Source organism: Microcaecilia unicolor, chromosome 2 (assembly GCF_901765095.1).
Source record: "Microcaecilia unicolor chromosome 2, aMicUni1.1, whole genome shotgun sequence".
NCBI classification, from domain to species: domain Eukaryota; kingdom Metazoa; phylum Chordata; class Amphibia; order Gymnophiona; family Siphonopidae; genus Microcaecilia; species Microcaecilia unicolor.
Genome location: NC_044032.1, coordinates 573,349,275 through 573,376,494, shown reverse-complemented (window position 1 = coordinate 573,376,494; position 27,220 = coordinate 573,349,275). Strand labels below are relative to the sequence as shown.

Sequence of the window (27,220 nt, the reverse complement as noted above, 5' to 3'; positions counted from 1 at the left end):
TATTCTCCAATTTGTTTTAAATGTACTACTTTGAAGCTTCATTGAATGCCCCCTAGTCCTAGTATTTTTGGAAAGCATAAACAGACGTTTCACATCTACCCGTTCAACACCACTCATTATTTTATAGACCTCTATCATATCACCCCTCAGCCGCCTTTTCTCCAAACTGAAGAGCCCCAGCCACTTTAGCCTTTCCTCATAGGAAAGTTGTCTCATCCCCTTAATCATCTTTGTTGCCCTTCTCTGCACCTTTTCTAATTCCACTATATGTTTTTTGAGGTGCGGCGACCAGAATTGAACACAATACTCTAGGTGCAGTCGCACCATGGACCGATACAATAGCATTATAATATCCTCATTTTGTTTTCCATCCCTTTCTAATAATACCTAACATTCTATTTGCTTTCTTAGCCGCAGCAGCACACTGAGCTGAAGATTTGAATGTATCATCAATGATGACTCCCGGGTCCCTTTCTCGTTCCGTGACTCCTAACGCTGAACCTTGCATGACATAGCTATAGTTTGGGTTCCTCATTCCCACATGCATCACTTTGCACTTGCTCACATTGAACGTCATCTGCCATTTAGACGCCCAGTCTCCTAGTCTCGCAATATCTTCTTGTAACTTTTCCCGCGATTTGACAACCTTAAACAACTTTGTGTCATCAGCAAATTTGATAACCTCGCTAGTTACCCCCTTCTCCAGGTCATTTATGAAAATGTTAAAAAGCAACGGTCCCAGCACAGATCCCTTCTCCATTGAGAATAATGACCATTTAACCCTACTCTCTGTTTCCTATCTTTCAACCAGTTTTTAATCCATAACAATACACTATCTCCGATCCCATGACTCTCTAATTTCCACTGGAGCCTTTCATGAGGGACTTTGTCAAACGTTTTCTGAAAATCCAGATACACAATATCCACCGGCTCACCTTTGTCGACATGTTTGTTTACCCTTCAAAGAAATGCAGTAGATGGTGAGGCAAGACTTCCCTTCACTAAATCCATGCTGACTTTGTCTCATCAGTCCATGCTTTAGAATGTGCTCAGTTATTTTGTTCTTAATGATAGTCTCTACCATTTTGCCCGGCAGCAATGTCAGACTCACTGCTCTATAATTCCCCGGATCTCCCCTGGAACCTTTCTTAAAAATCGGCGTAACATTGGCGACCCTTCGATCTTCCGGTACCACACTCGATTTTAAGGATTAAATACATATCAACAACAGTAAGCTCCACAAGCTCATTTTTTGTTTCCATCAGTACCCTGGGATGAATGCCCTCTGGCCCAGGAGATTTGCTACTCTTTAGTTTGCAGAACGGTCCCCATTACATCCTCCAGGTTTACAGAGATTTCATAAGTTTCTACGGACCGTCAGCCTCGAATACCCTGTCCGCACCGGTATCCCAAACAAATCTTCCTTGGTGAAGACCGAGGCAAAGAACTCATTAATTCTTTCCGCTATTTCATTTATCTTCCCTCCGAGTGCCCCTTTTACTCCTCTGGTTCATCCAGTGGCCCAACCAATTCTTTTGCCGGTTTCTGCTTTTTATATACCTGTGTGTTTTTTGCCTCTACCGCTATCTTCTGTTTCAAAGTCCTTCTTAGCCATTCTTATCAGCACTTTGCATCTGATTTGACATTCCTTATGCCACTTTTTATTATCTTCAGTCGGTTCTTCTTCCATTTTCTGAAGGATTCTCTTTTTGTTCCAATAGCCTCTTTCACCTCTCTTTTTATACCATGCCGGTTGTCATTTGGTCTTCTGCCCTCCTTAGTTCCCCTGATGAAGCTTGAATATAAATTAAACAGAGATCCCTGTCGGAATTTTTAAGCTAAGTGCTTGTGATTTCTTCTAACAACTATGTTATTTTGAAAAAGACATTGATTTTTGCTAGTTTGAGTGCACATATAGAAATAAAAAATATAATCAGGAGGCTTATTTATGACCGATGATAATAACTGAGTCTGACAAATACGGTGCAGTTCGATTGTTCATAATACTGCCACGGTCGTGACTGCTGAGGCATTTTCCTCCTGTTTTTGACATTGATATTTTATTTTGAAATAGTACACTATTTCTTTAGCTTGCAGTTTTAATTATGGCAACCACTTTCTTGATTTTGTCTCCAAACAGATTTTCTTCAAAATAAGGGACATCCACTAGATGCTCCTGGACAGCAGATTCAAGGTTGGAGACCCTGAGCAAGGAGAGGACAATCACCATTGCTACAGCTAAGGCAGAAATATGTGAACAGACATCAAGGCATCAAAAGCCTGTCTGGCCAGATATTTTCGGACAGTCAAGAAGTTTTCTGTGTGGAATTCTTCCATTTTTCGTTTGGAAGGAATTCTGCAAAAGATGAGTACTCTGCATTACATATTTTAAATAATTAGGAATAAAGATGATAATCCAATATTGATTAGTTAGCCTGAATATTTTTTTTGACAAAAGAGTCTAATGTTCTACAGTATATCTCTTCCTGGAGGAGCAGGTGATTTTGCACTATGAGTGCATTTTAAAGCAGATCCCACCACAAGTGAATCGTGGGGCAGTTCTCCCAGTTTTTTGAGTAAAAGTATTTTTTCATTATTGAATGAAGAGGAACAGTTATTCCCTCTCTAGGAGGAGGATCATAATCTAGAACCTCTAGAGTCTGACTGAGGTTGTTCTGCTTTTAGTTTAAATGGTATTGCCTTGAGCCATCTCCCAGACAAAACCAGGGAAAACAGATGCTCTCTGGAGGAGATCTGCATCTCACAAGTGGCGGAGAGGATCAGATGGAATGCCATAGGAATCCTCAGCTGAGAGGTTCCTGTGGATCATGATTTGTCTCCCAGGAGAAGTCTGAGTAAAGAAGTACAAGGAAGAAAATGATGACAGGAGCATCGGCTCTGCATTGAAGCAGATGGGCCTCTGGTGTTGGAGAAAGTTCATCTGGCGATGTCAATGCACATGTCGGTCAGGTTCGTGCCACACCAGATGGTCGACACCAAGCCTGCGTGTGGGACCTCTCCTGTGACTGTCTCTCTGATGCATCAACAGGCTGGGCTGAGACTGGCGCAAGCACCCTGTAAGCCTGTATAGACTGAAAAGGGAGGATCAAGATGGCGGTCTGACCGTTTGGTTGTCTCTCAAATCATTCTGCTGTCTGCTTGCAAATCGTTGTTCTTCATGCCTCATACGAAGAGAAAGGGGCTGGTGAAAGGCCAACTGCCGCTGGTCAGAACATCTTCCCCGATTCAGCAGTCAATAGACAGATACACAACAGCAAGTTCACAAGCAGCTGGAGTGATTGAGCCCTTGCTAAGAGCCAGAGGAGCTTCGGCTCTCCGGGCAACTGAAACATCTTTGTTGCCTTCTGAACTTAATCCTCCTCCGTGTCCTGCTTATGCTGGGAAAAATGCAGGGGCCCTGAATGATTCGGAAGTCGAAGAAATCAGGACTCCATTCGGCAGTGCACAAACCCAGCGAGCAAGGAGAGAGAACAAGGAGCTATTAGCTCCCACGGAGATTAACCTCAAGGCTATTTGTAAGTCTTTACAACAGTGGCGTTCCTAGCCTGGATGGCACCCGGGGCGGATCGCCGATGCGCCCCCCCCCGGTGAAATGACACCCCCCTCGGGTGCATGCTGCTGGGGGGTGTGCCGCGGCGCGTGCCTGTCGGCTCCGAAAGGTTCGCTAACTTCGCTCGTTCGACTGCAGCTCCCTCTGCCTGGAACAGGAAGTAACCTGTTCCAGGGCAGAGGGAGCTGCAGCGAACGAGCGAAGATAGCGAACTCGGAGCCAGGCGTGTGCCGCGGCACCCCCCAGCAGCATGCACCGCCCCCCCCCCCCTGGTACACCACTGCTTTACCAAGATCTGACTGAAATGGTAACAAAAACAGCCCAAGACACGTCAGCAATTGTGAGTAAAGTTGATTTCTTAACTCAATCTTTGGAAATACTAAGCAAACAATCTAAGAATCAGATTATGCAAATGCAACAAGATATAAAAGAAATTAAAAATACAGAGGAAGTACTGATAAAAGATAAAATTACCATTAACAGAAAATTTGAAACAATTGGAAAACTTTAATAGACGTTTCAACTTAAGAATCCTCAATTTTCCTGTGGTGGAAGGTATAAATCAAATGGAACTATTTAGAAAATACCTAACAGATGTGTTAGCTTATCCAACTTAGCTATTCCTCTGGTGAATAAAATATATTATTTGCCATTGCGGCCATCAACTGGAACAGAATCTTCAAAAATGGAAAACTTACCAACTGAACCATTGAATATATCAGCTTTATTAAAAGACTCTCTTTCTGACGTTACTCATCGAAGAACATTAATTGTGTCTTTAGTATTGAGCAAGATGTAAATTCGATTATAAAATTAAACTTCAAAAAATTCTCTAAACAAATTTTGTGGACAGAGGATTTGGCTCTTCCATGACGTCACAAAATCAACACAGGATAGAAGAAAGAGATTTTTGGCTCTGAGAGAAGAAACAAAAAATCTGGGGGCAACATTTTCTTTAGTATATCCATGTAAATGCCTGATAAAGTTCTTAGGGATAAATATGTCTTTTTGAACCGGATCAGCTTCAAGTTTTTTTTAGATAGTAAAAAGATTCCAGATAATCAAGAGGTTTGGAGAATAAGATTAAAAGTATGTGAACTGGCCAGGCCATTTTCCTTAAATTGGTGTTATTATATAAATATCTCCTCATTTATAAAGCTTTCCTCCCCCCCCCCCCCCTGTTTTTTCTTCTTTTTGTGGTCTAAGAAAGCGATTGACTGTGGATAAAACATATTCTGCCTTTATTTCTTTTTTCTTTTTATGTATTGTATTAGACTACAGTCATCTCTGTATTACTGTTTGTAAGTGACCCTTGTAAAATGAAAGATTATAAATAAATAAATAAAAGCCTGTATAGACTGAAAATGTAGTAGGCCTGAAAGCTGTTTGAGCATAGCCCAGATTTCCTCCTGAAGAGTAGATGTTGGTACCGGCTGGGGAAAGCAGTGCGGACGCAGTCTAAGATATGGCTTGTGTCTGATCTCTTGCAGTGAATGTATGGGTGGGGGAGAATGAAACTTGAAAAATTACCATGCTGTATTGTTATATTTCTTTTTACAGATATTATTGTCTTGCCATTGTGTGGTGTAATTTAAAAAAATAATAATAATGAAAAAATGACAGCATTCAAGTAAGTTTCAGTAATGGGGTACCATTAGTTCAGGTAGGACGATATTGCAGCAGATGGTACCAGGTGTTAAATATTTTACAATAAATTAAAACAGCAATAAAAAGTCCAACTTAGCAGCAATAAACACTTCAATACCTTCAAACATAACTACTGTACTTGTGCAAAATACCACACACACGTTCCTCAGACTGGGTTGTTGCTTGGCTCCCCTCGGTACCTCCACAACCGGGGCTCGGAAACTCAACAACAAACTGATCCTAATCAAATACACCCTCAGACAGTATATCAGAAAGAAACCCTTGCCCCTTAACATGATTTAAATTTGGTCAAGTCAGTGTCCCTAAGGTGGGTACATATACAGTCAGTGTACTCAGGCCTGAGATTTCTTTTATTAGGGTGATTTGTTTGCACACAGTGATATTATCGGTATATCAAATCTTCGCTAGCATCGCACATTTGAAGTCCTTTGGTAACGGCATCAGCTCCTGGGTTCATGAACTCTGGAGTACCTACTAACCCATAGGCAGTCAGTGGCCCAACTGTTTGGGGAGGCTAAAGAGGGCGGGGTTAGGGGTGGGGCCAAGGGTGGGACTTATATCCATAATTAACTTATATACTTGTGCATCACCATAAATCTACTCTAGGGGAGTGAAGGGTGTCCCATCCCAAATGTGAAAAGTTACAAGTACCACTCTAATTAGTGAGATTGAAGGTTAGCAAGTGAAAGTTTTCTTGCAGTGTATTCGGTATATAAATTTGTTATGGTGGAGAAGAGACTGAGTCCCAAGGAAGGGCTGCTGGTTATTGACAAGTAATGCTTCCATATGCGTGTAAAATGGATTTATATATCATAAATGACATATATTTTAAACTCAATTATTTCAGGCATTTAACCAATACTAAACCACATACACATACAGATCTATGGAACAATTCAACACCAGATCCTCCAAAATATACTAAAACCAAACCATGTCTGGTGTTATGACAAACGAAAATTAAATTAAAGTGTTGATGCTTGTCACCTCAATAAGGCCAACAATCCCTCAACTGCAAAACACTATGCACAACACTCAGAACCTTATTGTACCATAAATATTACACTGGGCATGTAGGAGTGGGCACTCGATATGGCCTGCAGCATCCACTGAACTGGCAGGATGGCCGCGCGGGGGGAGGGAAAGAGGAGAAACCGCGGGGCACAGGCAGCGCTGCAAAGAAGAGAAAGGACTGGCCTAGAGGAGGAGAAGAATAAGGACGGAGAATGAGAAACGCTGATCCTGCTGCTGTTTGTTGAGAACTTGTGGCCTGTTATACTGGGCATCTATGTACTAACCTGACATTAAAAAACACAAAAAGAGAAAATCCTGACTCCCTGTCTTTGGTGAGTGCACCCTAACTTCAGTCAGTGGTCTCTTTGGCTAGGTGCCGTGAAAGCTAGTTACTCAAAGAAAAAGATAAGCAGGGGAGCTCCTATCTAGTCCCCACCCTTTTTTTCCTTAGATTCTCTTCCAGGATCTCTTCCCCACCTGTAATATACTGGCACTGTCAGGGAGGTAGGCAGGATCTCCCAGAAGTGGACACCTGGCAGGAGGCATGCACAGTGGCATGTTTTAGAACAAAAGTACTTAGTACAGTATTTTAATTTCTCTTAGATAAGCCTTTCTCTTGGGAGTAGCCTGTGCTTCAGCTGGGACACACTTTAATGTAGGTTTTTCTTGAGGTCTGGACATACAGCTCGGGTGCGGCAGTTTCCTCTTCAGGGCAGGACTCCCCTTTACGGGCAAACTCTCATGGGGCCAGTTTCACTCTCTCTGGACCGGGGCACACAAGGCTGGACACACACACAAGCCGAACTCTTCAGGGATGTGGTGCTCTGGGCCACGCCACTCCCTCCTGGCTTCACGCCCTGGCCCTGCTCTCCTTAACCCTGCCCCAGACTGCATGGCCCCTCATGGACAATACTACACCCAGCACAGTCCTGTGTTTTTCCCAGGGTAGATCTGCCCTAACCCCAGCACGACACCGATTCTCAGCACAGTCCCACTGGCTCCTCTGCCTTGCTATCCATCTGGGCTGGTCTCTGTTGAGGATACTTGGGCTGAGCTTGCCTGCCTTCCTGCAGCTCAGCTTCTCCTGTGTCCCAGCTTTCTCCAGAATCCCTCCTTCCCTCTGCATGCCTGCTTCAGTGCCCTACACTCCCCCAGACTTGCTTGCAGCTCTCTTTCTCTGGTTACTCATAGTTCAGGTTTCCTTCTCCACTGCAGGCTTGCCTCTCACAGCCTCCAGCTATTGTCTTCTCTGCTCAGGCTTGTACTCTCTAAGCATGCAGCCAGAAGTGGAGCCAGGTTGAAGGCATGGGGGGAGCAGGAGCTGACCTCCAACAGCGCCGGCCCGCATTTTAAATGCAACACATTGAGTAAAAAACAGACGCTGGCGCAAATCCGTTTGGGGGAGCAGCTGCTCCCCTGCCTCCCCCCCCCTCCAGCTACACCACTGCATGCAGCTCCTTCTCTGTGCTGGCTTCCCTCTTTCCAACCTGCAGCTTCCTTTCTCCTCAAGCTTTCTTCCCTGCCTTCAGCTTGCCAGCAGTCTGGGCTGGCTTGCTTTCTCTCTGAGCCTGCAGTCTCACACATGCATGGCTTGTTCTTCCTTGCTTCCTGCTTCTCTCTCCCAGTTCTTCCCTGGGCTGCCCCACCTCCTGCCTCCCAATTGGTTAAAATTTGCACCCTCTGCCAGGCCCTGGCTCCTACTGGCTGCCTTCTACACTGCCCCTCAGGCTTGTCTCACATGCCCCTCAAGCTCCCAGCTTCCCCTGGGGCCTCTAACAGCCAATCAGGAGCCTTGTAACAGACCTCCTCACTGCACATCACATCCCCCCCACAGTTACTGAACCCATAACATTTAAATAGTAAAACTGTTGGAATGTAATTGTATTTTACATGCATTGCCTGTCACCTATTATTTCTCTGTGATTACTCTGTGACCTCTGATGTGAATTACTTAGAGAGGTCACACAGCTATGTAACTTCCTGTGGGGGGCAGATGCAGCAGATGCAGCACATGCAGCACATGGAGCACATGGAGCTCATGTTCTCTCCTAACCTGAGAGGATCTATGGTGGTGTGAGCATCCATTACCATCTAAGCACATGGAAGGAGCTGATAATACAAATGTATAGTAATATGTATATATAAGCCTGTCTGATTATAATCTAACTGCAAACTGTGAGTAAACAGATGTTTTGTTACTTCAACTTTAAGTGACTCAGCAGTGAATTATTCAGGGGTGAATGAGAGAGAGATGAAGAAAGAAATTAACATTTCTAAAGCTGAAGCTGTGTGTACTAAAATCTGCTAATTATTTACTACAAATAATCCAACAAAAGGGTTATGGGCCCAGGGCCAGGAATTGAAAAAGAAGAGAAATATTACCAGGCAGAAAAAAGGCCACATTTTTCTCTTAAGTTTTAAAGGAAAGATTCAGTCTGTCTCTCTCTCCCCCCACACAGCAGACAGAAGGCTAAGAAAATGGCTGAGGGAGGAAATTCACCATTTTTCTATTCTCTCAAGGTGCCTAGATTAACTGAGTTTAATTATCAGAAGTGGGAACTAAGATTCATATGTCTCCTTCGAGCAAAAAGATTAGATATATGCTTAGACCAAGACAGAACAGCTGAAAATATGGCTGAATGGGACAATGCAAACTATTATGTGAAGTGCATGCTTTTGGAAGCTCTCTCAGAGAAACAAGCCATATTAGTGGAGGGAAAAGATACACCAAAGGACATTTTATATAAACTGAGAACTATGTATGCAACTACATATGCAAAGCAGCAACCAATTTGGCTGGCAGAGTTGAATGAAACCAAATTAAGGGATAAAAGTAAATGTAATGATCACATTATGCATCTTATGTCTTCATTTCAAAAGCTAGAACTTTCTGGAATTCCCATGTGTGATGCATTGAAAAGAGCATTTCTTTTTACCTCACTATCAAAGAAGTTTGATGTTTTTAGGTCTGTAATGAGGCCATTGAAGGGCAATCTTTTGAACAGGCAACATCAAAACTAAGGCAGGAATGCATAATAAATGATTCTGAGGAGATGTGTTCTCAAAGGTCAGTTCAGAGAGAAATGAAACAAATTTCTTGGCAAAGAACAGAGGAAGGCGGAGCTATGGGAAAACTCCACCCAAGGGCAAGCTGATTTGCTACTCATGTGGAAAGGAGGGACATGTATCTAAATGGTGTAAGGAAACACAAAACACTCCCTCTAGCTCACCTAAGCCAATGGAACTAAAGAATTTTCAAACCAGGAAATGTATGAAGGACAAAGATAAACACAAGGGCTTTCTAATGGCAGAAAAATCTTTGACTATGGTAAATAATAATTCAAATGAAAGTACTTGGATTTTGGATTCAGGGAGCACATGCCATTTAACCAATTGTAAAGATTTCTTTCAGGAAATGTGTCCAGAAGAAGGAATTCTTAAAACTGCAAACGCAGGGACTGCTAAGATCCAAGCAAAAGGTATTGGATTCTTAAAATGCAAAGTGTCGAATGAAGTTAAAGAAATTCCTGTAAGTGATGTCTTGTATATTCCCCAAGCAGTTTGCAATATGCTTAGTGTATCTACATTAGATAAGAAGGGATTTGTGATTCATTTTGAAAACAGTAAGTGCACAATCTCTAAAAATGATGAAGTGTATGCTGAAGCTTTTATGCATAATGATGTTTATAAACTGAGCATTTCAGGTGAAGCCTCACATATGGTGCAAGTAAGGAAGAATGATGGTAAATGTAGTCTGGAAATCTGGCACCGCCGCCTGGGACATCGTGATTCTAAGGTGATCCAGGATCTTTACAGTAAGCAACTGGCCACCGCATTCAGATAAGTGCAGATGCTGGTAATATGGAGAAATGCATAGACTGTGTTACTCAAAAAGGTGTGAGACCCTCATTTCCTGCATACACAGGAAATAGGAGTAATAAGTGCTGGACTTAATACACAGTGACTTATGTGGACCGTGTTAATATCCCACATTGGGAAAATAACAGATTTGTGCTAATATTCTTGGATGATTTCTCTAGATATTGTGTGGCCTATTTGCTGAAAGAGAAAAGTCAAGTCACAGACATGCTGAAGAAATACGTAGGCCATGGTGAGCAATAAATTTGAAAGAAACCCAAGGTTCTTCAGACCGACAATGGTGGTGAGTTCACTTTCACACAGCATGCGCACATTTCTAGAACAAGAAGGCATTCAGCATATCACAACAGTAGCTTATACACCAGAGCAAAATTCTGTTGCAGAGAGAAAATTTAGGTCACTTGTGGAAATGGACCAGATGTATGCTGTCAGATAGCAATCTCCCTAAAAGACTATGGGGGAAGCCATTCTCACAGCAGTGTACCTACAAAACAGAATGCCACCTAAAGGCGCTGAGCGCACACCACATGAGACATGGCATGGTAGGGAAGCCAAACCTGTCACACATAAGAAATTTGGAAGAACAGCATATGCTCATGTACCAAAGCAAAGAGGCATAAGCTGGATTCCACAACAGAAAGGGGCATTTTAGTTGGCTATGCTCCAGGACACAAAGGATATAGAATTTTGAATCTGAAAACTGGCATTGTTGGCATAAGACATGTTACATATTTTGATGAAAACAAAAGGTTGATAAAGGCTGGATTATCCCAGATGAGCCTTATCATCCAGAATATGAAACTAGAACCATAATAGAACATGCCAGTGTATATAAATGCCATACCAAGGCAGATGTCTGAAAGCAACTCACCTGTATCTAACGAGGAACAGGCAGAGGAAGCAGACACAGAAAGGATCATTGAGAAGACAGTACAGTTGGAGAAGGGGAATCAATTGGAGATAGGACTCTCAGATTTAGAGGATGCGGAAAGGTCAGACCAACCTGTAGTCAGACGCTCATCCAGGGAAAACAAAAGGTGTTCCCCCCCCAAGACTGTCTTACCTAACAAAGTCAGCAGAAGCTCAAGAGCCCTTAACATGGGATGAGATTGAGAAATGCCAGCAGAAGAAGCTGCTGAATGGCATAAAGCTGCACAAGAAGAAATTGATGCATTGGATAAAATAATACTTGGATTCTTACAAAATTACCTCCTGGGCAAGAAAGCTATAGGATGCAATGGGTATTCAAGTTAAAAGGAAATGCACACGGAAAAGTGGAAAGGTATAAAGCCAGATTAGTTGGCAAAGGGATATCTTCAAAAATATGGAGAAGATTTGATGAAGTGTTTGCACCTTAGTGAAACACACGACAATCCGAAACACTTCTGAGCATTGCAGTCTCAAAAGGCATGCAAGTCAAACACATTGATGTAAAACAGCGTTCTTCACGGAGATATAAACTGAAGACTTGTACATGGAACAGCCAACAGGTTCATAAATACAAAACAAAGACAGCTAGTGTGTAAATTAAACAAAGGTCTTTATGGATTAAAGCAAAGTGCAAATGTTGGAATGAAAATTGCATGAATATTGACAAATTTAGGATTTACGCAAGGTGAAGCAGATAAATGCTTGTACACAGGTGCACAAATGGACAATATGCATACATTTAGCTTTGTGATGATCTGCTCATTGCAAGCAAAAGTGAGCAAGAGTACAAGGACATTGTAAAGTGTTTAAACCACAATGTTTGAGATAAAAGAAACTGGGTAATGTGTCATACTATCTTGGTATAGAAATTGAGAAACAAATGATGGTTCTATCTTCTAAGCCAGAAGCAGAAAATAAATGAGCTTATTGAAAGTTTAGGTATGCAAGATGCCCAAGTTGTAAGCACTCCCATGATCACTGATTTTTCTGAAGGATGAAACACGTAAGAGAACCTTTACCAGATAACATCCAATATAGATCAGCCATAGGTAAGCTTTTATATCTAACTACCACATACAGGGATGATATAGCAAATGCAGTAGGAATTTTGAGCAGAAGGGGTCAGCTCACCTACAAATCAGATTGGACTGCAGTTAAAAGGATGGTAAGGTATTTAAAGGGTACCATTGATTGTAAATTAAAGATTTCAGCCAATAGTAATCAAAACTAATATGTTACTGTGATTCAGATTGGGCAGGGGATCATTCTGATTATAAATCCACAAGTGGATATGTGTTTATGTATGGAAATGTACAAATTTCATGGGCCCAGTCATAAACAAAGTATTGTGAGTTTGTCTTCTACAGAAGCTGAATACGTGGCCGTATCGGAAGCGTGCAGAGAACTGATGTGGATTGAAAAAAACTTTTGCTGGATTCGGAATAGCTGAGCAGAGACCAATCCAGATAATGGAAGCTAATTCAGAGCTGCATCCGACTGTCACAGAATGACAAGGTTCAGTCACGCACCAAGCACATCGCAACGAAATACCACAACGTGCGAGAGTTGGCGAAAGAAGGGGTCATCAGTCTACACTATTGTCACACCAGTGAGATGACAGCTGACATCATGACCAAACCGTTACCCAGAATACATTTTGTGAATCTGCGTATAAAGCTTGGGACTTTGGTATGAATACAATATTGCATGACAGTTATGCATGAGAAGGGGTTGTTGGAATGTAATTGTATTTTACATGCATTGCCTGTCACCTATTATTCTCTGTGATTACTCTGTGACCTCTGATGTGACTTACTTAGAGAGGTCACACAGCTATGTAACTTCCTGTGGGGGGCAGATGCAGCAGATGCAGCACATGCAGCACATGGAGCACATGGAGCTCATGTTCTCTCCTAACCTGAGAGGATCTATGGTGGTGTGAGCATCCATTACCATCTAAGCACATGGAAGGAGCTGATAATACAAATGTATAGTAATATGTATATATAAGCCTGTCTGATTATAATCTAACTACAAACTGTGAGTAAACAGATGTTTTGTTACTTCAACTTTAAAGTGACTCAGCAGTGAATTATTCAGGGGTGAATGAGAGAGAGATGAAGAAAGAAATTAACATTTCTAAAGCTGAAGCTGTGTGTACTAAAATCTGCTAATTATTTACTACAAATAATCCAACAAAAACTCCTTTGTCTGGCACTTAACCTCATACCCCCCCCTACCCCCCCACAGCCATGCTTTAGAGTGGTTTGTGAAAATCTGAATGTTTAAAATCACTTTTAACCCCCAAACCAGGAAACCCAGGATTTGTAGCATTTCACAGTCAAACTTCACTAAAGAAAGTCAGAGCACACCTCTGGCAGTTCTGGGCATCTGAATCCTTAGTTTTTACAAACAGTGCTGGAGCATTTAAAACACTTTAAACATTTTAATTAAAAGGTGTCAGTACCTGTCTCCATTTGGAGCACTGTTTTGGGGCTGTTCTGAGGCCCCCCCCCCCCCCCACACGGTAAACAATTTATAACCGCAGGGTACATTCAAGAAGAAACACATTGTGTGTAGAACTTTCAAACTTTCACTGCCAATGGAGTAGTAGCCCTGTCTTTGGTTCTAGCTTCCTCGACCATTGCACTTTTACTGCAAGGGGAAGAGACTTGGTTCTGTCTTCCCCAGCAACTTGCCCATCTGATTAAAGGGAGAGGGCCCCTGGATACCAAAGTCATTGCACCTGTCCTGCAGAGAGTAGAAGAGCCATGCACCTAACAGAGCCCACATAGGGGAGAAACATAATAAGATCAAACCTGAAGAAACAGGAGGGGAACAGAGGAGGGTCCCAAGAGAAACCACAGATAGAGAACCTCTGTGACAATGTCCCATCACAGAATGGACCACCTATAAGGCCTTTGTATGTAAAGGCTCTGAGAGTCATGTCCTCTCCCGTCCTGCTCACTACTGCAATACCCTATCCACCCCTCTCCCCCACCACCTCATCATCCTATTGTCCTCCTCCTCCTTCCTAGCTCTCAACCTTCAACTCCTCCTTCCTGCCATGAACCCTTTCCCCAGTCCTCCTAAGTGCTTCCTGTCTTCGTCGCCCTACCTCCCCTACCCTTCTCCGCACTCTCTTGCTCCTTCTCCTGCTATCCGCAGGCGACATCAATCCCAACCCAGGTCCCCCACACCTGTCCTCGTCCTCGTCTCATCTATGCAAACGTTTCCGCAATATCTCCAATCTCATCTCTATTCCCCTCCTCCCCCCCCTCCTCCTCCCCTTCTCGTGTGCCCTGTGGAATGCCCGCTCGGTCTGCAACAAACTTTCTTCACCCATGATCTCATCTCCCATTCCCTCCAAATGCTCGCCCTAACCGAAACCTGGCTCACCCCTGATGACTCTGCCTCAGTCGCGGCCCTTCGTCACGAAGGCTATCTTTTCTCCCATTAGCCCCGCCAAGTTGGCCGCGGTGGTGGCGTCGGACTACTACTTTCGCCCTCCCTGCAGTTTTCAACCCCTCCTCCTACCACAGTCTCACTGCTTCTCATCCTTTGAAGTCCACTCCATCCGTCTATTATACCCGCTGCCACTCAGAGTTGCAGTCATTTTACCCGCCCCCTGATAAGTCCCTCCCTTCCTTCCTTACCGACTTCGATGCCTGGCTCTCCGTTTTTCTTGAGCCCTCATCCCATCCCTCATTCTTGGTGACTTCAAATACACACTGACAACCCATCCGACTTATACGCTTCTCAGTTCCTCGATCTGACCTCCTCCTTCAACCTCCAACTGAGCTCCACCACCCCTACTCACCAATCTGACACTGTCTTGATCTCGTCCTCTCTTCCACCTGCTCACCCTCAAATTTCTGTGCATCAGCTCTTCCTCTCTCTGACCATCACCTGATCACATTCACACTTCATCACCCTCCCCCTCAGTCCCGCCCCACACTAACCACTACTTCCAGGAATCTCCAGGCTGTTGACCCCCCCCCCCCCACCTTATCTTCTAGTATCTCTGATCTCCTCCCTTCCATCTTGTCCTCCGAGTCTGTCGACAAGGCTGTCTCCACTTACAATGCCACTCTCTCCGCTGCCCTAGACACCCTTGCACCGTCCATCTCCCATCCCACAAGGCGTACTAATCCCCAGCCCTGGCTGACCCCTTGCACCCGTTACCTTCGCTCCTGCACCCGATCGGCTGAACGCCTCTGGAGGAAATCTTGCACCCATACTGATTTCATTCACTACAAATTCATGCTATCCTCCTTCCAGTCCACCCTATTCCTCGCCAAACAAGACTATTACACCCATTTGACTAATTCTCTCAGCTCTAACCCTCGTCGTCTCTTCGCCACCCTCACACTACCCTTTTCAAAGTGCCCTCCCCACCCCCCCTCACTCTCTCCTCAATCACTGGCTGACTACTTCCGCGACAAGGTCCAGAAGATCAACCTGAATTCACCACCAAACCTTCTCCTCCTCTTCAATCCTATTACCCACTCCCTCAACCAACACACCCAGGCCTCCTTCTCCTCTTTTCCTGATATCACTGAAGAGGAAACCGCCCCATCTTCTCTCCTCCTCGAAATGCACCACCTGTTCCTCAGACCCCATCCCCACCAACTTACTCAACACCATCTTTCCTACTATCCCCCCCCCCCCCCCCCCCCCCCCCCACCATCTGTCATATCCTCAACCTTTCTCTCTCCACTGCAACTGTCCCGGACAGCTTCAAATATGCTGTAGTCACACCACTCCTCAAAAAACCATCACTTGACCCTACCTGTCCCTCCAACTACCGCCCCATTTCCCTCCTACCCTTCCTCTCCAAGATACTTGAACGCGCTGTTCACAGCCGTTGCCTTGATTTTCTCTCCTCTCATGCCATCCTCGATCCACTTCAATCCGGCTTTTGCCCCCTACACTTGACTGAAACGGCACTATCTAAAGTCTGCAATGACCTGTTCCTTGCCAAATCCAAAGGTCACTACTCCATCCTCATCCTCCTCGACCTATCCGCCACTTTTGACACTGTCAATCACAACTTACTTCTTGACACACTGTCCTCTTTTGGGTTTCCAGGGCTCTGTCCTCTCCTGGTTCTCTCTTATCTATCCCATCGTTCCTTCAGAGTACACTCTCATGGTTCGTCCTCCACTCCTATCCCGCTCTCTGTTGGAGTTCCTCAGGGATCTGTCCTTGGACCCCTTCTTTTTTCAATCTACACCTCTTCCCTGGGCTCCCTGATCTCATCTCATGGTTTCCACTATCATCTTTACGCCGATGACACCCAGCTTTATCACTCCACACCAGACATCACTGCGAAAACCCAGGCCAAAGTATCAGCCTGCTTATCCGACATTGCTGCCTGGATGTCCAACCGCCACCTGAAACTGAACATGGCCAAGACCGAACTTATCATCTTCCCACCCAAACCCACTTCTCCTCTACCTCCGCTCTCTATTTCAGTCGATAACACCCTCATCCTCCCTGTCTCATCTGCCTGCAACCTCGGAGTCATCTTCAACTCCTCCCTCTCCTTCTCTGCACATATCCAGCAGATAGCCCTGTCGCTTCTTCCTCTATAACATTAGCAAAATTCGCCCTTTCACCTCTAAGCACACCACCCGAACTCTCATCCACTGTCTCTTTACCTCTCGCCTTGACTACTGCAACCTACTCCTCACTGGCCTCCCACTTAGCCATCTATCCCCCCTTCAGTCCGTTCATAATTCTGCTGCTCGTCTTATCTTCCGCCTCGATCGATATACTCATATCACCCCTCTCCTCAAGTCACTTCACTGGCTTCCGATCAGGTACCGCATACAGTTCAAGCTTCTCCTACTCACCTACAAATGCACTCGATCTGCAGCCCCTCCTTACCTCTCTACCCTCATCTCCCCTTACGTTCCTACCTGTAACCTCCGCTCTCAAGACAAATCCCTCCGTTCAGTACCCTTCACCACCACCCGCCAACTCCAGGCTCCGCCCTTTCTGCCTCACCTCACCCCATGCTTGGAACAAACTCCCTGGCCCATACGCCAGGCCCCCCTCCCTGCCCATCTTCAAATCATTGCTCAAAGCCCACCTCTTCAATGTTGCCTTCGGCACATAACCACTACACCTCTACTCAGAAAGCTAGACTACCCCAACTTGACATTTCGTCTTTTAGATTGTAAGCTCCTTGAGCAGGGGACCGTCCTTCTTTGTTAATTTGTACAGCGCTGCATAACCCTAGTAGCGCTCTAGAAATGTTAAGTAGTAGTAGTAGTAGTAGTCATGTTACTTAACAGAGATCTAGAGAGCAGCTCTCCTTAGAGGAGGGAACCAAACAGAGTAAAGCTATCAATAACTTTTACCAGGAATTTCAAGTTCATAAGAAGTCTAACTAAATACGGTGTTTGAACTACTACTTGTAAATAGTTTATGCTGAAACTGTCCCATGTTTTTATTCGTTTATTCCTGCCTCATCCATGTTTAAATAAACCTTTTAGTTCAGAACTGCAACGCCTGGCCTGGACTAACTTATTGGATGAAAGGAGAGTGATGAATGAATGGGATTATTGTTCCTTTGGCATCTCAGCTCTTGCTGGTCTTGGCCCTGACCCCACAAACAAACTCTAAAATTTACAAATGGTAACCCACCCTGATGCTCTCCAGGCAAGCAAAGTTTACATAACCATCTGACAATTAGTGGCTGAGTGTACAGACAGAAAAGATCCCCTAGGAATATGCCATTTTTCTAACACTGCAGTTTTTTGTTCTGCCTATCTTCCAAGGGATTCAGAGCCCTGCTGGAGATGTTACTAGACTCCATCATACAGTAACTGAGCTCTGGAAATAATACACTTAAAGCAGCCATTCTCAACCCAGTCCTTGGGGCACACCTAGTCCCATCGGTTTTTCAGGATATCCACAATGAATATTCATGAGTTGCATTTGCATGCAATTGAGGCAAGGCATGAAAATCTATCTCATGCACATTCATTTTGGATATCCTAAAAACCCAATGGGACTAGGTATGCCCTGATGACTGGGTTGGGAATGGCTGACTTAAGGAGTGGGAAGGGAATATAGTTAAGGAGTATGAGAGAGAGTATAATGGAAATGCAGAAGGAATGTTGAATAATTGGAGATGGGAGGGCAGAGGGCAGAGTCAAACTTGAAGAGTAGAGAAGCAGTAATGTAGGAATGTTGGACACCTGAAGAGTGGGTGTCTTTGGAGAAACAGGTGCAAAGTGTGTGGATAGGAGTAAAAGATATTGGAAATTCAGCTGGAAGAACAATGTAGTTGGTTTTGACAACACAGAATATGGATAGTAAGGCAATATCAGACACTCAAAGGGAGAAAGAATATGGAAGGTGTTAGATATCTGCATGGCAGGAGGTAGCAGTTATAGCAGTACTGGCATCTTAGAGGCTGTAAGGTCAGCATAGTGTCAGTAACTTGGAAAGTGGATAGGAAGCATAAAGTGAAACAAGGGCAAGTGCAGACAATTAGTGGGTAGAAAAGCACAGAGGCATTGTATACTAGGAGGCTAGTCATAGGTGCCCCATATAAGAGGCTTGGGGAGGCTAAGTCTCCCCAGCCCAGCTGTGACCTTCCCTGCAGCCCCACCTACCTCCTTTTCTAAATGCAGCCTGAGACGACTCCCGAGTTCAAATCTTCTGCTGCCGCGTGCCGCCGCTTCTGTTGAGCAGCGCAGCGGCAGCCAGGAACAAGACGTACAGCCAGCATAAAAGAAGAAGAAAAAGAAGCGCGGGGCCGCCCGCAGCAGCGTTCAGACATGCGCTGTCGGCTCTGCCGGTCTCTGCCCCGTGACGTCAATTTCCCGTTCCGGGGGGCATAGGACCGGCCAGAGCCGACAGCGCATGTCTGAACGCTGCTGCGGGCGGCCCGCGCTTCTTTTCTTCTTATGTCAGTGCTGCAGCAAAGAGGCCCGGGCCGGAGGGTGAGAAGAGAACGTGGTCACTGGCGGGAAATGGTAGGAAGAGAGAGAGGGAGAGCAGAGGAGAGCCAGGGGGCGATAGGGAGAGAAAGAGGGGCCATGGAAAAGAGCAGGGGAGAGCCAGAGACATGGAATAAAGCAGGGGAGAGCCAGAAAGTGATGGGGAGAGAAAGAGGGGCCATGAAAAGGAGCAGGGGAGAGCCAGGGACATGGACTAAAGCAGGAGAGAGCCAGAAAGAGATGGGGAGCGAAAGAGGGGACATGGGGCAGGAGAGAGAGAAGCTGCTGGGGAGAAACTGGGGGAGACCCTAGCTGTCAGACTGAGAAATGCTGGCTGGATGAAAGGAGGGAGAAGAGGAAAAATGCTGGAAGGAGGGGGCAGAATGAGGGAAGACGTTGGTAGGGAGGGAAAGAGGAAAGACACTGGAAGGATGGGGTGAGAGAGGACATGCTGAATGGAAAAGGGTCAAGAGAGAGAACTGTCTAGAAGGAAGGGGAGATAGAGGGAGACAATGGACGGAAGGATTGGGAGAGGGTAATGGGTGGAAGGATGGAGAGATAAAGAGGGATGACACTGGATGGAAGGGTAGGAGAGAAAGAAGGAAGGTGCTGGACATGGATGGAGGGACGGGAAGTATATGCACATGGATGGAGGGGAGTGAGGAGAAATGCTGGATATGGATGGAGGAGAAACTGATGAATTTAAGAGCTGGATCAGGATACTGAAGGATAGGGACAGGGCTACATATGGTAGACAGGACGCATAAGGACACAGGAGGATGGTGGACATGGTGAGAGAAAAAAATATCAAATGGAAAGAAGACGCTGCATAAAACAGAAGACACTGGGACCAAAGCGAATAGAAAAACTAAATGATCAGACAACAAAGGTAGAAAAAAGTATTTTATTCAGAATTTATTAACTGGAATATGTCAGCTTTTGGAAATTTGCATCTGTGATGTTTTGCATGTAAGTTTCAATTTTTCTAGTATTGCTGCATGCTGAGTCTGACTTCTTGAGGTAACTTTCCAGTTTAGTATTTTGCCTTCATATCTGTTGTGTCATATGTTTTTCATGTGATCAAGGTGCAGTATTCTGCTAGCGTGTAGTATTTTCAGCCCTTTTTGGGTTTTTTTTGTTTCACTAGGTTGTGCACTGCTGTTTTAGAGCCCGGTGTAATTACAGTGCTGCCTTTCCATGCATAAGGTTGTAGCTTGTCCTGTCCTTGGAATTAGTACTGTTATGGTTTGGTAAGGTTATGAGTGTGCTTTTGCACAAGTTTGTGTATAGTGTTTTGCAGTGGAGAGATTGTGTATTGGCCTTACTGAGGTGGCACCAAATCATCGGAAAGGGTTTTAGAGCCAAAATCATGACACACAACCTCTTGAAGGATCTACATATAGTCATTCATAAAAGGAGCTAATTGTGAGCACTTTCCACCCTAAAAGGGTGTTTTGTGGCTCTACATGAGAATTGTGATATTATGATCCCTTGTTTCATATGTTGACGGTCTGCATTTTCCGTATGGGTGGTATATTGGTTTATTAGGGTCTGCCCAGTGTTATGGTACAGTAAGGTTTCTGAGTGTGTTTTTGCACAAATTTGTGCATTGTGTTTTGCAGTTGAGCAATTGTGGTTAGTACATGCTTTGAGCAACCACTTTATTTTTTGACATACGATACATATTTAATATCTAAATTTAATAAAAGGTATTAATTGTGACTTATTTTTTACTTTTTTTTTCTATGTTGTCAGACAATTATGAATGCAAGCCCTGCCCTGGCCCTGCCCCTAACCCCACCCCCCTTTAGCCTCCCCAAACAGTTGGGCCACCGACCGCCTATGAGGCTAGTAAACTTGAACACTCTCTCCACAGTTCCTGTTACCTGGCAGTGATGAAGATGAGCGTTTACATCTTTCATGGTTACATCTGTCCTGACTCCAGACCCCCTGCGTTGATGCCTGGGAGCTAAAGCTCCCACTACCTCTCTCCAGAACATTCTGCAAGACAATTCTGCTCTTCCTGGGCAGTGGCTCTGGATTCAGCTTCCTCATCTTGATTCCACGTAGCACCTAAGAACACAGCAAAAGATGTACCATAATGGACTTGCAGAAGTACTATCCAGCCAGTCCTTTTCACCATGATGAAAGCTTAAACTCTGCTGCCCAATTTTTGTTTTTCAGTGTCCCTAACAAGAAAAGGAAAATATCCCCATCTAAGAAAAATATCAGTAAATTCTGCTAAAATGTAAATGACAAGACTAATTTGATAAAATCTAATATTCACGCTGTCATTCTTTGGTAGTCTTTATTCAATATTGAAGTCATTGCAATTACAAAAAAAACTCAATTGTTTGCTTTTATATTTCTGCTAAAATTAAATTACAGGTCTAACTTAATAAAATATAATATTTATGAAGTCATTCTTTATAGTTTTTGTTCAATACTGAAGTCATTAAAATTACAAATAAGTCAATTTTATGCTTTTCGAGGTGATGCATGTGGGAAAAAAGAACCCAAATTATAGCTACACCATGCAAGGTTCCACGTTAGGAGTTATGGACCAAGAAAGGGATCTGGGTGTCGTCGTCGATATTACACTGAAACCTTCTGCTCAGTGTGCTGCTGTGGCTCGGAAAGCGAATAGAATGTTGGGTATTATTAGGAAAGGTATGGAAAACAGGTGTGAGGATGTTATAATGCCGTTATATCGCTCCATGGTGCGACCGCACCTTGAGTATTGTGTGCAATTCTGGTCGCCACATCTCAAGAAAGATATAGTGGAATTGGAAAAGGTGCAGCGAAGGGCGACTAAAATGATAGCGGGGATGGGACGACTTCCCTATGAAGAAAGACTAAGGAGACTAGGGCTTTTCAGCTTGGAGAAGAGACGGCTGAGGGGAGACATGATAGAGGTATATAAAATAATGAGTGGAGTGGAACAGGTGGATGTGAAGCATCTGTTCACGCTTTCCAAAAATACTAGGACTAGGGGGCATGCGATGAAACTACAGTGTAGTAAATTTAAAACAAATCAGAGAAACTTTTTCTTCACCCAATGCGTAATTAAACTCTGGAATTCGTTGCCGGAGAACGTGGTGAAGGCGGTTAGCTTGGCAGAGTTTAAAAAGGGGTTAGACAGTTTCCTAAAGGACAAATCCATAAACCGCTACTAAATGGACTTGGGAAAAATCCACAATTCCGGGAATAACATGTATAGAATGTTTGTACCTTTGGGAAGCTTGCCAGGCGCCCTTGGCCTGTATTGGCCGCTGTCGTGGACAGGATGCTGGGCTCGATGGACCCTTTGTCTTTTCCCAGTGTGGCATTACTTATGTACTTATGAGTCCTGGGCTACCATGAGATTCATGTAGTATCAGGGCAACATGATCACAGAGGGGTCCTTTTACTAAGGTGCACTGAAAAATGGCTTGCGCTAGTGTAGGTGAGTGTTTTGGATGCGTGCAGATCCATTTTTCAGCCCACCTATAAAAAATGCCTTTTAAAAAATTTTGGCCAAAAATGGACATGCGGCAAAATGAAAATTGGTGCACGTACATTTTGGGTCTGATACCTTACCGCTACCCATTGACTTAGCGGTAAGGTGTCACATGTTAACGAGGTGGTAATGGTCTGCGTGCGTACAATGTCTTTTAGTGCCCGGTTAACACTGCACATGTAGTGGAGGCGCATAAAAAATTAAATTACCACCTGGGCCATGCAGTTGCCAGGTGGTAATTCCAAATTGGTGCGCATAGGCGCCTATGTGGCTTAGTGAAAGGGCCCCAGAGTTTCCTGCAACAACTCACCATGCTCTAGCCACATTGTATACAATTTCGTAAAGCAGAAACAATGTTGATGACCACCCAGAGGCAGTTTTGTCTTCACCAGCACCATTGAAAGTGGTGAGCATGAAGGGCAATCCACCCTAAATGCTCAGTTGGAGGGATGCCACATCACTCTTTTGAGTCATACTATAAGCACACGAACCAGAATGGGAAGAGGGGAATCAAAAATGACCCTTGCTCAGGGTGCCATTTTGTCCAATGATTGCCCTGATCTTCACTGTTTGAAAACCACACAAACCTGAGAACACTGTTGGGGAGATCACAATGCAGTTTACATGGGGCAATGGAGGGTTAAGTGACTTGCCCAGAGTCACAAGGAGCTGCCTGTGCCTGAAGTGGGAGTTGAACTCAGTTCCCCAGGACCAAAGTCCACCACCCTAACCACTAGGCCACTCCTCCACTCCTAAGCAAACAACTGTGAAACTGGAAGATCTAGAGCGACTTGACATACTAGATTAACTTCTTAGATGGCGACTCTGGTTGCATCAACTAAGGCCAGTGTTGGGCTGGGCTGGGTTGTGCGGTCTGAGTCCCGCATATAGTGATCCGGGTTAGGGTGGGCTGCAGAGAGCTTCAGCGGAAACTCCAGTGGTTTTGGAACTTGAGGACAGAGCCGGGCGGACTTCTATGGCCTATGTCCCAGAAACACCAGAGAAAGACCATGATCAAGTAAATAATATTGAGACAGCATGGGCATAATTATACATATATAAGAAATTATATTAAGTGTTAATTCTGTTTAAAAATCTGGTGTTTAAAAGTTTGGTTCAGTTCTGCAAGTGATGGAGGAATGTCATCTGGTTTAGATTATTTAGAAATTTTACGTTTGCCAGGCTAAAGGTTAGAAAGGTCAGAGACAGAAACTTCTTTCACCCCTTGTGAGTGATGGATTGCTAAATGCTGGCACATCTGTATACTATTATGAATGAACAAAGCATGAGCCAGACATACTGTAGTTTAAAGCTGGTTAAATAATTTTAGATATTCTTGAATTCTGATTCTGTGTATTTTAGAATATGTCTTATTTTAGAATATGTTTATTCTGTGTAGTTAATATGTAGAATACCTTTTTAATCTAATGTTTGTTCAACTCTTTGCCTTACATTCTGAGTAGGGCTGCAGTGAAAAGGTCAGCATATGGTTTAAATTTTCTGCAGTCCTGGCTGGTTTAATGTATGGAGCTGGTGGGTGAAAAGGGTCAAGAAAAAGTCTTGATTAATTATAGGTAAATGTAGGAATGGTCCTGAAAGTAATAACAAACTATAGCTGTATGCCATTAAGTAAGACTGGCCCTTGACCCCTTAATGAATGCCAGAGTTCAGTTAGCAGTTAGTATGAAGTTGACTAGGAATATGAGAAATTAATCATAATGAAAATGTAAGAGACTGGTGCCAAATTGTCTAGCGTGAGAGGCCCCAGGTCATAGGTCAGTTTGAGAAATATCAAACCTATGTAACTGATATTTTTAAAGTAATGATTGGCTGAGGCAAGGTAACCAATCTATTCTTTACCATCTGGAAAGTAAGGGGGGCTAGAGGTTAGAACTGTATATAAGAGGGAGCAGAAGCAGCTTACGTCAGAAGGAACAGACAGAAGAAGGAGAGCTGAAGGAAGACAGACAGCAGAAGAAGAGAAGGAGCTGAGACAGAAGCCATAACATCCAGAGAGCTGAGAGAGAGAGAAGAGAGCTAGAACTGATGTCCTACTCTGTTTGCTGGCAAATAAAGAAGATTTCTCCCTCATTCTGGTGTGTGCTGCTTGACTCCTGAAGTACCACAGATTCTGCTAACAATAGGGGTAATTCATGCATCCATTCCTGCAACAATATCACGTTCACTGTTGATTTAAATCTTGAATTGATAATGAATGTTACTATTGGGCAGACTGGATGGACCATTCAGGTCTTTATCTGCCGTCACTTACTATGTTACTAACAAATCACCAGGACCATATGGAATTCACCCCAGAAATCAAAAAGAATTCAACTATGAAACTGCATACATTTTACAAGTAATCCATAACCTGTCATTAAAATCAACTACTGTGCCCAAAGACTAGATGGTGGCTAATATAATACTAATTTTCAGAACAGACATACTGGACATATGGATACATATAACTTAATGGGGAAGAGCCAATATGGATTTAGCAAAACATAATTTTGCCTTTTCAAACTATTTTGAAATTGAGCAATAGGGATGGGGGAGGGAGGGAGGAGACTTGATATACAGCCTTTCTGTGGTTACAATCAAAGCGGTTAACATATTTTTTTCCTGGGGCTATGGAGGGATAGGTGACTTGCCCATTTTGAAAATAAATATTAAAATTTCTAAGTTCAATTATGTTTATTAAGGAGTTTTAGCAGTAATACATGGAGCCACATGAAAGCCAAATGGCAACACCGTGAACTGGAACAAACCCTGGAGTGTGGGAAAGACCATCTTTCCTTGGCAGCTGGGGTGAGGGGTACCTGCCAGTATCCCTTCGTCAGGCCCAACATCGAGATGAATCTGGCTCCTCCCAGTCACTCAATGAGTTCGTCTACCATTGGAATTCGAAAGGCCTCTAGTTTGGAGATAGCATTCACCTTCCAGAAATCAATACAAAACCGGATACTCCTGTCTGGCTTTGGCACCAGCACAATGGGGGATGACCAGTTACTGGTTGACTCCTCGGTGACACCCAGTTCCAGCATTTCAGCAACTTCTTTCGCCACAGCCTGCTGATGGGCTTCTGGAATCCAATAGGGACATTGACGGACCACCACTCCTGGCTCAGTGAGAATGTCATGAGTTGCAAGGTGGGTCTGGAAAATACATCTTGATTCTGACATACCAACTTTAAGCCAGCCTTTTGCGAGACGGAGAGCTGGTCATCAAATGGAACCTGCAAGGACCCAGATTCTGTCGGGATCTCTGCCCAAAGTCATCTCTTTGATCCATGGTAATCCACTTCTTCCACAAATATGGAAGATCTTTGCCTTGTCTCTCTTGTCCAGTTGGGCCACCTTATAATTGACAGGTCCTGTCCTTTCCACAATTTCATAAGGACCTTGCCATGCATAATAGTTTATTCTCTGAGGAGGGTAAAAGAACTAAGACTCTATCCCCGGCTGGAAGTTTTGTTGTACTGCCTTCTGGCTGTAGGCTTGACCCGCTTGTGCCTTTTCCAGGCAGAGCTTGGATGCCTCACAGGCTTTCTTAAGCCTCTACTGCATGGCAAGCACATATTCAGCCAAGTTCCTTCCTGGGCTGGGTTCCTCTTCCCAAGCTTCCTGCACCACACCCAGGAATCCCGTAGGTCTTCTCCCATATAGCAGATCAAATGGCAAGAATCCTATCATACTCTGGGGTACTTCCCAGATGGCAAATAGTATATACAGGAGTAAAGAATCCTAGTTTTTCCCATCTTCGGCTACAAACATCTTTAGCATCTGCTTGAGAGTTTTGTTGAAGCGTTCCACCAGACCATCTGTCTGTGGATGATAGATTCTGGGTAGCGAGTATCACAGTCCAAAATAACCAGAATGTCTTTGTTACCACGGGAGGTGCATTCTAAGGGTCCCACAAAGTCCATCGCTACTCTTTCAAATGAGGTGTTGACAAGTGGCATGGGCACAAGAGGGGCAGGTAGAACCCTCACAGGACTACTCAGCTGGCAGGTTGGGCAGGACTGACAAAAGAGCTCAACTTGCTGGACTACACCCGGTCAGAAAAACTGGGCTAAAATCCACTCCCAGGTCTTCTCCTCCCCCAGGTGACCTCTTAACAGGTGATTGTGGGCTAATTCCATGACCTGCCTATGATGATATTGAAGGACTAACAATTGTTCTAACTCTTCTCCCTCCAGGGTTCCCTTGGCCACTCTATAAAACAAGTTATTCTTTATTACAAAAACGGGAGTGCTGCCTTAGAGGGGTCATGGTTGCCCACAGGATTCCTATCTACTATAGCAATCCTAGCTCAGGCTGCTCTAATAGACTCATCCTCTGTGTCCCTGTAGTTCCCTCGCTGCTCCATTTGGGTAAGCTGTGTGAAGGGTCCAGGGTGTCTGGACCACCGTCTTCCCCCAGCACTGAATCTCCATCCACTGCAGCTCCCAGATTCAGAAAGCAATGCAATTTCTCTAACGGCCGCTGGTGGTGGGGTTTAGGCAATTCTGGATTTTCAGTATACAAGTCAAGGTCCTCCAGCAGGAAGATCTCAGGAAAAGACTCCTCCTCTTTCTTTGGGCCAGTGATCAGCTGGGCCCAGATGACACTGAAATTCGGGAAATCCTGGCCCAAAACTACTGGGTAAGGAAGCCAAGGCAAGATTGCTACTTCTAGCTGAGCTTGCCCTACAGGTGTTTTA

General features: G+C 44.3%; 1 protein-coding gene across 1 annotated transcript in view; it reads right to left on the bottom strand.

Annotated features, from left to right (window-relative positions):
- The window catches only part of LRP2BP (LRP2 binding protein), a 136,437-nt gene that overhangs the window by 85,407 nt on the left and 23,810 nt on the right, over positions 1-27,220 (bottom strand). Inside the window, exon 2 of the mRNA XM_030192651.1 lies at positions 20,907-21,093. Within this exon, the coding sequence (XP_030048511.1) occupies positions 20,907-21,075 (169 nt within the window). The 5' untranslated portion in view covers positions 21,076-21,093. The remainder of the gene's footprint in view (positions 1-20,906; positions 21,094-27,220) is intronic.